Here is a 12,307-nt window from a genome sequence, read left to right as displayed (position 1 = left end):
TAAATGCAAAAGTCGCTCCAAGACTTGCACATATCACATGAACGAAACGAATCCGAAAACATACCGATACTTGTTAAAGAAAGAGGGGATGCCTTCCGGGGCATCCCCAAGCTTAGACGCTTGAGTCTCCTTGAATATTTACTTGGGGTGCCTTGGTCATCCCCAAGCTTGAGCTCTTGCCTATCCTCCTTTTCCTCATATCGCGACCTCCTCGATCAAACATTTCATCCACACAAAACTTCAACAGAAAACTCGGTAAGATCCGTTAGTATAATAAAGCAAATCACTACTCTAAGTACTGTTGCAAACCAATTCATATTTAGTTTTTTCATAGTGTCTACTGTAATATAACTTTTCCATGGCTTAATCCACTGATAGGAATTGATAGTTTCATCAAAACAAGTAAACTATGCATCAAAAACAGAATCTGTCAAAAACAGAACAATCTGTAGCAATCTGAACATTCAGCATACTTCTGTTACCCCTAAAATTCTACTAAAATTAGGAAAACAAACAATTTGTATATAAAGATATTACAGAAAATTTAAGAATCGTTTGACATTCCAGTAAAAAATGTAAAATCGCGCACTACAGCCAAAGTTTCTGTCCTGCACCGCACAAACCAACAAGCAATCTAAACATCCTAAAGGCAAACCTTGGCACATTATTTTTATAATACAATGGGATTGTACAAGGGGATAATTATTTTTGATGAAAAGTTTCTGTAATTAAGATTCACAAAGTTTCCGTGAGCATGAACAAAGTTCAAGGAGCTCCCCCACTTCAACAATGCTTGTCTTTCTCACTTTCACTTTCCTTTTTGAAAAAGTTTTGCGTTCCCCTCTTTATTTTTTTTGTTTTTAAACTATATAAAAGCACTCAATAGAAATAAATGACTCTCTAAAACTTTCGGGTTGTCTCCCTGGCAGCGCTTTCTTTAAAGCCATTAAGCTAGGCATATAGTGCTCAAGTAATGGATCCACCCGGATCCTAAGGTATATCAAAGCCAATTTCAATTAACAATGATTTGTAATTTAGTAGTGAGCACAAAGTAACATATATCATGCAACTACGAAGTCTACCTCTCTTCCTATGCATCGGCATGTCATAAAAGAACAATTCATGCACAAAGTAAAGGCCAATGCATAGTATAAGCAGTTTCTTGCAATTTTATCATATTGAAAACATAGAGAGGTGGAGATATAGTTCCTCTCTCATAATAATTGCAAGTAGGAGCAGCAAGCACATGCATATTATATCTATCAAAATCATCATGTGTAGTAGTAAAACGCAACCCGTCAATATAATCCTTAATAAGCACAAACTTCTCCGATATAGTGTAGTTTGGAGAATTCAAAAAGATAATAGGACTATCATGCGTGGGTGCAATAGCAACAATTTCATGTTTAACATAAGGGACTATAGCAAGTTCATCTCCATAAGCATAATTCATATTGGCATCTTGGCCACAAGCATAGCAAGCATCATCAAAAAGGGATATTTCAAGAGAATCAACGGGATCATAACAATCATCACAGCAATCATCGTTCGGTAAGCATGAAGGGAAATTAAACAATGTATGAGTTGAAGAGTTACTCTCATTAGAAGGTGGGCATGGGTAGCTAATCTGCTCTTCCCCTTTTGTTCTTCGCTCTCCTCATCATCTTTTTCATCCAATGAGCTCATAGTTTTATCAATTTCTTCTTCCATAGACTCCTGCGAAGTATTAGTCTCTTCTTGGACAGCGGAGACTTCTTCAATAAATGCATCAATATCGGAATAGAATTCATAATTCTCATAGCAATATTTAAGTATAGCATAATTTTCAGGTCTGTAAACAGCATCATCAGGATTTTCACACTCTTTAAACAAAGATTCAATTTCATAAGCACCCATAAAAGCAACGAATTCTTCTATTTATTCCACATCATAATAATCATATATACCATTAGCATAAGAAGCTAAGGTTTTATTATCATTAAATTTGCATGAAAAGGGAAGGTGTGGAGCCTTCATCCTAGAGCAACAAGTATAATCATATCTCAAGCATACTTGCCTAGGATACCAATACAACATATAAATTTGATCCCATAACAGTTTCCCTTTTTGTGTCAAGCGATAATCCCTAAAGTATTCACGTTGATCCAACGTGTCTCCCATAACATAATTGAATGGGGTTTTCTCAGGATTATCAAAGTAGTACATAATATCTTTCACATAATGAGCATCGAGGGTTTTAGGAGGTTCCCCGTCTCCATGAGTAGCAAGTAAACCTAATTTTTTTGGTATTTCGTGTTCCATATCCATAACTAAAGATAGAGTACAACTTAGAACAACAAATAAAAATTACTTAGTGATAAAGCAAACAAGCACACATGAGAATATTCACCCCATGCTATGACTCCCCGGCAACGGCGCCAAAAAAAGGTCTTGATAACCCACAAGTATAGGGGATCAATTGTAGCCTCTTTCGATAAGTAAGAGTTTCGAACCCAATGAGGAGCTAAAGGTAGAACAAATATTCCCTCTAGTTCTATCGACCACCGATACAACTCTACGCACGCTTAACGTTCGCTTTACCTAGAACAAGTATGAAACTAGAAGTACTTTGTAGGTATGATATGATAGGTTTGCAAGATAATAAAAAGCACGTAAATAAAAACTAGGTGTTGTTTAGATGAAGACACAACTAAGTTTAGTTTTAGTAGAGAGCTTTTTGTCACGAGAATGTTATTTGTCCCTAGGCAATCGATAACTAAACCGGTAATCACTATTGCAATTTTATTTGAGGGAGTGGTATAAGCTAACATACTTTCTCTTCTTGGATCATATGCACTTATGATTGGAACTCTAGCAAGCATCCGCAACTACTAAAGATCATTAAGGTAAAACCCAACCATAGCATTAAAGTATCAAGTCCTCTTTATCCCATACGCAACAGCCCCCTTACTCGGGTTTATGCTTCTGTCACTCAAGCAACCCACTATAAGCGAATCATGAACGTATTGCAACACCCTATAGTAGGAATCCCTCACGCTCGCGCGACACGGAGAGCACCATAGGACAACACCAATAATAAAACATGCAACTCAAATCGATCACGATCATCAATTAACCCATAGGACAAAACGGATCTACTCAAACATCATAGGATAGCCATACATCATTGGGAAATAATATATAGCGTTGAGCATCATGTTTAAGTAGAGATTACAGCGGGTAAAAGAGGGGTTACACCGCTGCATAGAGGAGGGAAGAGTTGGTGATAAAGGCGGTGAAGTTGTTCGTGTAGATCGCGGTGATGATGACGGCCCCGGTGACACTCTGGCGCCACCGGAAGCGAGGGGGAGAGAGCCCCCCTTCTTCTTCTTCCTTGACCTTCTCCCTAGATGGGAGAAGGGTTTCCCCTCTGGTCCATGGTCTCCATGGCGTGGGAGGGGCGAGAGCCCCTCCGAGATTGGATCTGTCTCTCTGTCTCTCTCTGTTTTTGCGTTCTGGATTCTGGCCTTTCACCCTTTCTTATATTCCCGGAGATCCGTAACTCCGATTGGGCTGAAATTTTAACACGATTTCTATTCGGAAATTAGCTTTCTTGCAGCGAAAGAAAGGCACAAACCGCCTTATGGGGTGGCCACGAGGGCCCTGGGCGTGCCCCCTGCCTCGTGGCCCCCTCGGGCATCGTCTCGCGTTGATTCTTCTTCTTAAAAATCATAAATATTCCAAAAAAAATCTCCGTCAATTTTTATCCCGTTTGGACTCCGCTTGATTTGGGTTTTCTACGAAACAAAAAGCATGCAACAAACAGGAACTGGCACTGGGCACTGGATCAATATTTTAGTACCAAAAATAGTATAAAAAGTTGCCAAAAGTATGTAAAAGTTGTAGAATATTGGCATGGAACAATCAAAAATTATAGATACGACGGAGACGTATCAGCGGTTCATCCGATACAGATCTTTGTGAAATATGTAGGAACCTGTATGGGAATCTAGTTCCCACTATTGGTTATTGGAGATGAGTCTCGGCCATGTCTACATGATTCTCGAACCCGTAGGGTCGCACGCTTAACGTTCGGTAGCGCTAGGGTAGTATTGAGATATTAATATGGTGAAGTCTGAAGGTTGTTTGGAGTCCCGGATGGGATCCGGGACATTACGAGGAGCTTCGGAATGGTTCAGAGGTAAAGTTTTATATATGGGAAGTCATATTCAGGGTTCTGGAAAATGGTCGTAGTGCCGCAGTAATGCCCAATGAGCCGTCAAATCACAAAACCCCCCACATTTCCAGCTTTAGCAGTAAGCTGGACGGACAAAGCGAGAATATTTCACTGGGCCGGACCCTACGGGTTAAGCGTGCGGACCCTACAGGTTCGAGAACTATGTAGACATGACCGAGACACCTGTCCGGTCAATAACCAATAGCGGAACCTGGATGCTCATATTGGCTCCTACATATTCTACGAAGATCTTTATCGGTCAAACCATTATGACAACATACGCAATTTCCTTTGTCTATCGGTATGTTACTTGCCCGAGATTCGATCATCGGTATCTTCATACCTAGTTCAATCTCGTTACCGGCAAGTCTCTTTATTCGTTCCGTAATACATCACCTCATGACTAACTCCTTAGTCGTTTGCTTGCAAGCTTATGATGTGTATTACCGAGAGGGCCCAGAGATACCTCTCCGATACTCGGAGTGACAAATCCTAATCTTGATCTATGCCAACTCAACAAACACCTTCGGAGATACCTGTAGAGCATCTTTATAATCACCCAGTTACATTGTGACATTTGATAGCACATAAGGCATTCTTCCGGTATCCGGGAGTTGCATAATCTCATGTCGAAGGAATATGTATTTGACATGAAGAAAGCAATAGCAATAAAACTAAACGATCATTATGCTAAGCTAACAGATGGGTCTTGTCCATCACAAAATTCTTCTAATGATGTGATAACGTTATCAAATGACAACTCATGTCCATGGTTAGGAAACCTTAACCGTCTTTGATCAACGAGCTAGTCAAGTAGAGGCTCACTAGGGACATGGTGTTTGTTTATATATTCACACGTGTATTTAGGTTTCCGATCAATACAATTCTAGCATGAATAATAAACCTTTATCATGAATAAGGAAATATAAAATAACAACTTTATTAATGCCTCTAGGGCATATTTCCTTCAATTCAAAGAAAGCATGTCGGATATCTTTCCTTCCCTTCCCATAAACATGACATATTGTGGAGACTTTGATATGTCTTATCTTCTTGGATCCTTCTACATGGAATGGCTCCATGCGTGGTCCGTCACACAGTTTTCTCCACATGGGGTTCACATCAGATCCACTTTTACCTGACAAAACTTCTCAATTTTGCACCATGTTGGGAATCACATTCGAGGTGATATGCTGGCCGGGCCGAGAAAGTATTTGACTTGGTGTAATGTCATGCCACAAAGTCACCTATCTAAGCGCTTGGTAGTGGTATTTCAAGGATTATGTTCACATCCACTTCCCAGAAGTTGTCAATTCCTCGAGGCACTAGCCCGTACGTTACAACTTTTACTAGATTGAATACAAAGGTCATCCCAAATATGATTGTTGGCTCCGGTTGCTAATTTCGAAATGCAGCCCTGTTTGAAACTTAGAATGTATGTCCAAGTACTGTGACAAATATGATGAGCCCTATTTAAGCTCACCGAAGGAATACTCTCATGTGGAGAATATTTGCATGAAGAATTCGTGCTCAAAGAGACTGGCCATTTTCAATAAGCCTCCACCATTGTTTCGCTACGTGTGCTTTTGTGAAGTTGAGAATATCCTGAAAATTCGTTCCTCCCTTCTACTTTGGCACACACATCTTCCATCATGCCAACCAACACATGTTGTTGTTAGTGATCAACACCTCCCCACCAATATCACAAATTTGTATCTGTAATGCCTTTGCAAACCTGTTTTGGGAGTTGAAACACTAACATCACTGTATAACATGATGTTGGTTAGCTGGGAAAATGATGGCAACGTTGTCTTGTGAAAACTCTCAGTCGGTGAAAACTAAAAACTTCATTCTATAAACGTCGGGTATCGAACGAACAAACCGATGAGTGTGATGGCACCTAGCACTTCCTTTGTTAACTTTTGGACGAATTTCATGAAGCTAACAACCATAAGCAGAGAGCGAGATATTGGGATCTCCGACCAAAAGTTTTGCCAAATTCTTTCTAAAATGCCAGATTTTAGTTTGCCCAAAAGCCCTTGTAATGCTTGGCGAGTTTTGCGTAATTTCATGAAAAAACATGAATTTATGTCGGGTACCAAAGAAGTTGAGAAACAAATGTCATTCTGCCAGACACGCATTGTGTGATCCTAGGTTGTCTTTCATTTCTTCGAGTGAAATGGCAATCAGAAATTTAATAAAAATCTGTCAAGAGTATCCAAATGACAGTTGAAAGCAAATAAGATTAGTTGAAAATTTGTACGGTTAAAAGTTTTACAAAAGATCCCATGGTAAAATCTGACGTTCGCTGGGAAGGTTTTTTTTAGCGAATGCAAGATTTCTCATGCCAAAACATCTGAACTTGCCACGCCGTTGTAAAGGACTTGCCACGTACGAAAGCGAAAATTGTCATATATATATTGTAAAAAAGGAGTTGCCTGGCCGTGCAACGTAATTTCTTAAAAATTGCCATGCATTCGATCTCGATCTGACAGCTACGAGGACGTTTGCTGGTTATAAAAGTCCCTTGTGTGCCCTTTCTAAGTTCAAAAAGAAAGGTCCCTCACGGACACTACGTCCCAAGGATATACCATTGCGTGGAATGGGGCAATAGGGCATCATTTCACTAGATTGCAGCTTGCTTCGATTGCGCATGCCTAAACTCAAGAGATAGCCAACGCCTTTGTCCGACTCGTACACCATCATCCTCTTCTCTTCACCCATTGATTTCCACTGGAGCATGGATGCACTGGCTGGGCACACCACCATCTCCTTTCCGTGCTTCGGGTCAATGTTTTGTACTCCCTCTATACTACCACAGCGGAAGAGAACAAAAGACCAGTCCCCTAAAAAAGGACTACAAAGCTACACACCTTTGTTCCCGTAAAGAAAACAATAAAGCATGCACGTTTTCCTTCATGAAAGCACAAAATATTCTCCGATCTATACCATTTTTTAGGGAACATCGAAGGGAAAACAAACACTTGAAGTAGTACAAACGAAACTACTACAATGAATGAATTTCACATAACGTTGAAGGAAATTCCATACGATAGTTGAACGAAAGAGTTACAAATCTCGATGATAGATCTCATCAATGCCTTACAAATTAGCCAGACTTAACGTTAGTTCGCGCTAATCCGCTTTCTACTATCTCTAAACCGACTCCTTCCATCAGAGTTCTAATGCTTCCATCCCAACCTAAAATCACCTACGTTTACTACTAGTACTGCAGTCTAATCTGGGATCAACCAACCAAGCAAAAGGAAACGATGCTACTGAATGATGCTGCTGTCAGTGGCACCCGGTTGAGCTGAGCTGAGAGTTCAGAGGCCCAGCAGGATGTAGTAGACCAGTGTGATGGGGAGGGCGATCAGCATCCCGAAGATCACGCTGCATCAAACACAGAGTTCCATCATCATGCGAGGAATCAGGATCATACCACCATCTCAATGAATCAATGTTATGATATAAAGTAGGCGCAGCAGCATGTCAAATTCCAAGGGAATCAATGGTGCACGATGGTGATGATGAGTAGGATAGGAATCATGAAAAGTTACAAGGTTGTGTTTTCTCTGACTTGAGTGGATGATGCCCTCCAATTGCAAGAAGAGAAAAGGTGGGAATGGTTTTTGAAAGCTTTCCTTGACTAAAATTGATAACAGTGGCACAGCAAGAAAGAAAGATAGAGGTGTGTTAAGAGATCATACGCTGTGCTGAGAATGTTGGGATGGACGTTGTACTCCTTGGCGAACACGAAGGGCACGATCCCTTGTGGCAGAGCAGCCTGCAATGCAAATTCATATCATATGGTCACTACATTTTCTCTAGTTGAGTACTAGTTTCAAAACAAGACCCTCAACTGGGATGTACTAATGTACCTGAACAATGGCGATGTGCAGAAGAACCCCGCGCAACCCAACAGCCAGAGAGGCGGCGGCCATCACCGCTGGACCCACCAGGAACCTCACAGCCATCGCGTGGGCCGCTAGCTTGTTCCCGCAGGCGATGATCCGGGGCTGCAACGCCATGAACAACCCTGCATTGCACAAAACATGAGCACGGCTGGGTTTGTGCAACAGTTTTACAGGAAAAGTGCAGAGTCAGAGCTGTGCACACCTAGGCTGAACATGGCCATCCCAAGCCCTGCATCCGACAGGATCGAAATCGACTTGGCGATGATCGCCGGCATCTCAATCCCCCACCTGAAGTTGCCGCAATGCAGTTCACAAGATCAATCAACAGATCAAATGTTGAGTCACTGATGAACAAACAATTTGCTTTCGTTCAGAACAACGGTGTTTACCTGTAGGATACGAGGGACCAGACGACGCCGATGAGGCTGGAGTAGGTGTTTGGGTTCCTGATCAGCTTCCTCCACACCATGATCAGGATGAGCCTCGTCATCACGCTCGCCGGCGGCATCGCCGCGGCCCTCTCCTCGCCGTCGTCCTTGGGGTGCAGCTGCGCGGTCGAGTTGGACCCCAGCTTGGCCAGCGTCGGCCCGTCCACGTTCGCCACGCCGCCGTTCTTGTTCCTGAAGCTGAAGTCGTCGCCGCCGCCGCGGCCGTACTCGTCGTAGGCCTGGGCACCTGAAACCATACGATCCAGACCGTTGGTTCGTCGATTGGACGGCCGAAAACAAACAAACTGCTAGTAGTAGTATATGAAAGGAGAAGTAGCTACCTTTGGCGAGGACGTCGCCGTGGTCGGCGCCACCGCCGAAGACATGCATGGCACCGCCTGCAGCGCGCTCAGAGACCGGCGAGGCGCTGGAGCTCCAGACAAACATGTGCAGGTCCTTGCGCTTCCCGGCCAATGCCTGCGGTAGCGGCTGAGGCGAGTGGCCGCCCGTGCCGTTGCCAGCCCCGGCGGAGCCCTTCTCCTCGTCCCCCTTGGCGCCGCCGACGATGTTGAAGAACTCGGCGTGGTTGAAGCTGGAGCCCCGCGGCGTGGGGTTCCTGGACGACTGCAGCGAGTATATCTCGACGCCGGAGAGGTTGGAGACACGCGGCTGCATGGACTGCGAGTGGGAGTGCGAATGCGAGTGGGAGCAGGCGGCCTCGGAGCGCGAGCTGGTGGACTTGCGCACGGTGACCCGCATCCTGCCGTCCTCCCCGACCTCGGCCTCCGCCTGCAGGTCGGCCCCGCCTCCGGCTGCGAGGGAGACGACGTCGGAGTCGACGCGGAAGGAGACGATGTCGGCGGCGGTGTCGGGGAACTGCTCCATGACGAGCATCTTGGCGCCGCGGTACTCGAAGAGGAAGAGCATGAGGGTGTACCAGATGATGCACTGGAGCACGACGATCTGCACCATGAGGGTGCCGGCGCTGGCGGGGCCGTACATGCCCCGGAGCAGCGGGATGCCCATGACGAGCGTGTTGGGGAGCGTGGAGAGGGAGAAGAGCGTGATGAGCCAGTCGAGGGAGCCGTTGCGGAGGCGGCACCAGAGGCCGAGGAGCGCGAGGACGGCGAGCTTCTGGAGCGTGTCGGCGGCGAGGAAGCGGAGGTTCATGGCGAAGGGGTCGTTGGAGGAGATGAAGTGGAAGGAGAGGAGCGGGACGGCGAAGAGCGCGACGAAGCGGTTGATCCCGGAGCACTGGTCCGGGGTGAAGATGCGCCACCAGCGCACGGAGCCGTAGGCGAGCGTCATGGCGACGTAGAGCGGCACGACGGCCGTGAGCACGTGGTAGAGGTCCGCCGCGGTGATCATGTCCGCTCGGTGCTCGGGGACGCGCGCAATGCGGAACCAAGAAACTGAACGGGGCCGGTCAAGGCAGCCGGGTCAAGTGGAAATGGGCGACGGTGTGTTTGTCTGTGTGTCAAGTAAGACAAGGGCGAAGAGGAGGGCAGAGCAGGCTTGGTGAAGAAGAAGAAGAAGACGGGGGCGCTGGAAATTAAAGAGCGAGGCGGGGCGAGGGGAGGGGAGCGAGACACGGAAGAGGCAAGCGGCGCAGGGGAGGGGCACAAAAAGCAGCTGCGGCAGGGAGGGAGGGAGTGGCATGGCGTGGTGCAAGAGGGCTATGAATGATATGATCTGATCACTGTGCTGCGTAGGCGAGGGCGTAGAGGGAGCAGTGCGTTTCCTTGTCCGAGAGAGAGAGAGAGAGCGGAGGAGGAGCAGGTAGGTGCAGGTGTAGGACTAGGAGGGGAACGGCGTAAAGGGTGAGATGAAAGGGGCATGGTGTTGGCGTAATGGCGGACAAGAAAGGCGGAGGCGTTGGGAGGTGTGTGCGGCGACATGGAGGTGCAAGGCCTTGTCCCTAGTGCGCGGCCCCTGCCCCTGCCCCGCCCCTTGCATGCAGATGCAGCAGCTGAGCTGCAGGAGTATAGTAAGCTCGCTTGCTACCATAGCCTAGGACTGCCCAATGCTTTGCTCCTGCGACTGCATCTACGTCTCCTCTCTGCGGCTGCTCTGCTGCAGGAGAGGAGAGGCGAGGGAGGGAATCACATAAAGATCATCCAAACTTTATGCAGCCTTGGTTGGACTTTCTTGCCACCCCTCGCCCCCTCCCCTCCTCTCTCTCTCTCTTGGGTACGTGCATGCACACATTGTACGTACATACGCACGCGGGCAAAATTACCACTCTGTTCATGAGGGGTCTGTACTTCCTAAACCCGCCTTGAAGCTCTCTGATGCTTTCGTTGTAGGCTTCATTCTCGGAGCAGTCATCGAACAGGTCTTTAGCGTCTGTTGTCGTCCATTGGGGCCTCAGACGCAGACGATGCTCGATGCCATCGCCGTACCACAGCATGTGATCCTCGTAGTCGTCCCAGTCAATCACTCTTCTTTTCGTGTCTTTGCGTCCTTTCCATTTGTTCCATTCCTGCATGTATTTCACATGTTCGGCTTTCCAATCCGTGATTGATTGATTCTTCTGCCTGCTCATCCTGCAATGCATAAGAAAGAATGTAAAACATCCTTCTTGTATGAATGTAAAACTCAGAATCGACGAGGACGGCTTGTGGTACTCACTGGCGTAGGTCGTAGCCACCGGTATCCTTACTAGGGTTCATCTTCACATAATCGTACCAACTAGTGACTAGAGGTCATATCTAACACAATATAACATCTATAATCAATCTAAATCAATCCTAGGGTTCAAAATATTAAAATCTAGTTCAAAAAGGGGGTGATCTGAATCAAATAATGTGACGAATCGGAAACTATTTGACTAAAACTAATTGGAGGGATCGAAGGAGCTTACTTTTCTTTCTTCAGGGCCATCTCGATCCGCAAAAACGGTGAAGAAACGACGAAGATCTAGGGGGGGAGTGGAGGAGAAGAGAGAGGTGCGAGAGGAAGAACTCCTCTGTTCTTGGAGCGGGTGGTTGGTGGGAGAAGGGAAGGGGTGGGGTGGCCGGCGGCTTATAACTGCTCGCACCCTACCTCCAGGTACCCCGGCGGTAGGATCGGACAGGCTACCGCCATGTCCGGCGGTGGTAGGGTGGGACGGAGGCCGTTAACGCTGCTGACGTGGATAAGTTTCCTACCGCCGCAGTGCCTGGCGGTAGCCTAGGTAATCCTACCGTCGGGCCTCGTGACGGTAGGAAAAAGGGTCAAATGTCGAGAAAATTTGAAAGGGGGGTCAGATCCTGATTTTGTTTGACAAAAGGGTCAAAACACGAAATTTTGTCACGCACGCGCACTGGTACACAATACGTATAGCATACACCTTTTATTTTGCGGGAAGTTCTACGTGCTGTATATATACTCCAAGGGCGTGTTTGGTTGCCGTCGCCTATAATACCTGCATTGCATACACATCTCCACTCGCCCTGGCTCTAGAAAAATAGCCTCATATGCGACATCTGCGAGTTGTTTGGTTGCCTGCATATGGACTGTCTACATTAAGAGATTAACTTTAGCACGTTGTTTGGTTGTCTGCATTGTCTCGACGCATACAACTACACGTTGTTTGGTTGCCCGCTGGGGTATGATTAAGAGCTAGCACTTGCACTTAGCACACCGAGTTAAGAGATAGTTAAGGAAGTGGGAGAAGAAATGCAGTTCACCGGACCATGGCGACTACGGTGGATAGTGGCCGTGGCGCCGTGTCCGACAGGGCGAGCATGGAGTCGTGGAAGAGC

The 12,307-nt window shown here is 46.2% G+C and overlaps 1 protein-coding gene across 1 annotated transcript; it reads right to left on the bottom strand.

Moving 5' to 3' along the window:
• Positions 1 to 7,216: 7,216 nt before the first annotated feature.
• On the bottom strand, positions 7,217 to 10,417 carry LOC119295594 (probable auxin efflux carrier component 1b). The gene is made up of 6 exons (XM_037574028.1): positions 8,903 to 10,417; positions 8,523 to 8,808; positions 8,336 to 8,421; positions 8,098 to 8,255; positions 7,927 to 8,003; positions 7,217 to 7,609 (listed from the first exon to the last, which is right to left on the bottom strand). Exons 1-6 carry the CDS (start codon positions 9,927 to 9,929, stop codon positions 7,543 to 7,545), a joined length of 1,701 nt encoding a protein of 566 aa, XP_037429925.1. The 5' UTR covers positions 9,930 to 10,417; the 3' UTR covers positions 7,217 to 7,542.
• Between the last annotated feature and the right edge of the window lie 1,890 nt (positions 10,418 to 12,307).

The sequence above is a fragment of the Triticum dicoccoides genome, chromosome 4B (genome assembly GCF_002162155.2).
Source record: "Triticum dicoccoides isolate Atlit2015 ecotype Zavitan chromosome 4B, WEW_v2.0, whole genome shotgun sequence".
NCBI lineage: Eukaryota > Viridiplantae > Streptophyta > Magnoliopsida > Poales > Poaceae > Triticum > Triticum dicoccoides.
The sequence above is the reverse complement of the archived record's forward strand: the minus strand, read 5'-3'. Positions and strand labels throughout refer to the sequence as shown.

What these genes read in the sequence shown, in the direction of transcription:
- LOC119295594 (XM_037574028.1), bottom strand. Translation starts at nt 9,929, where the DNA reads ATGATCACCGCGGCGGACCTCTACCACGTGCTCACGGCCGTCGTGCCG. An exon ending in TGGTCCCTCGTATCCTACAG is followed by an intron (nt 8,422 to 8,522) that starts GTAAACACCGTT and finishes CGGCAACTTCAG; the next exon opens with GTGGGGGATTGAGATGCCGG. An exon ending in GATGGCCATGTTCAGCCTAG is followed by an intron (nt 8,256 to 8,335) that starts GTGTGCACAGCT and finishes TGTGCAATGCAG; the next exon opens with GGTTGTTCATGGCGTTGCAG.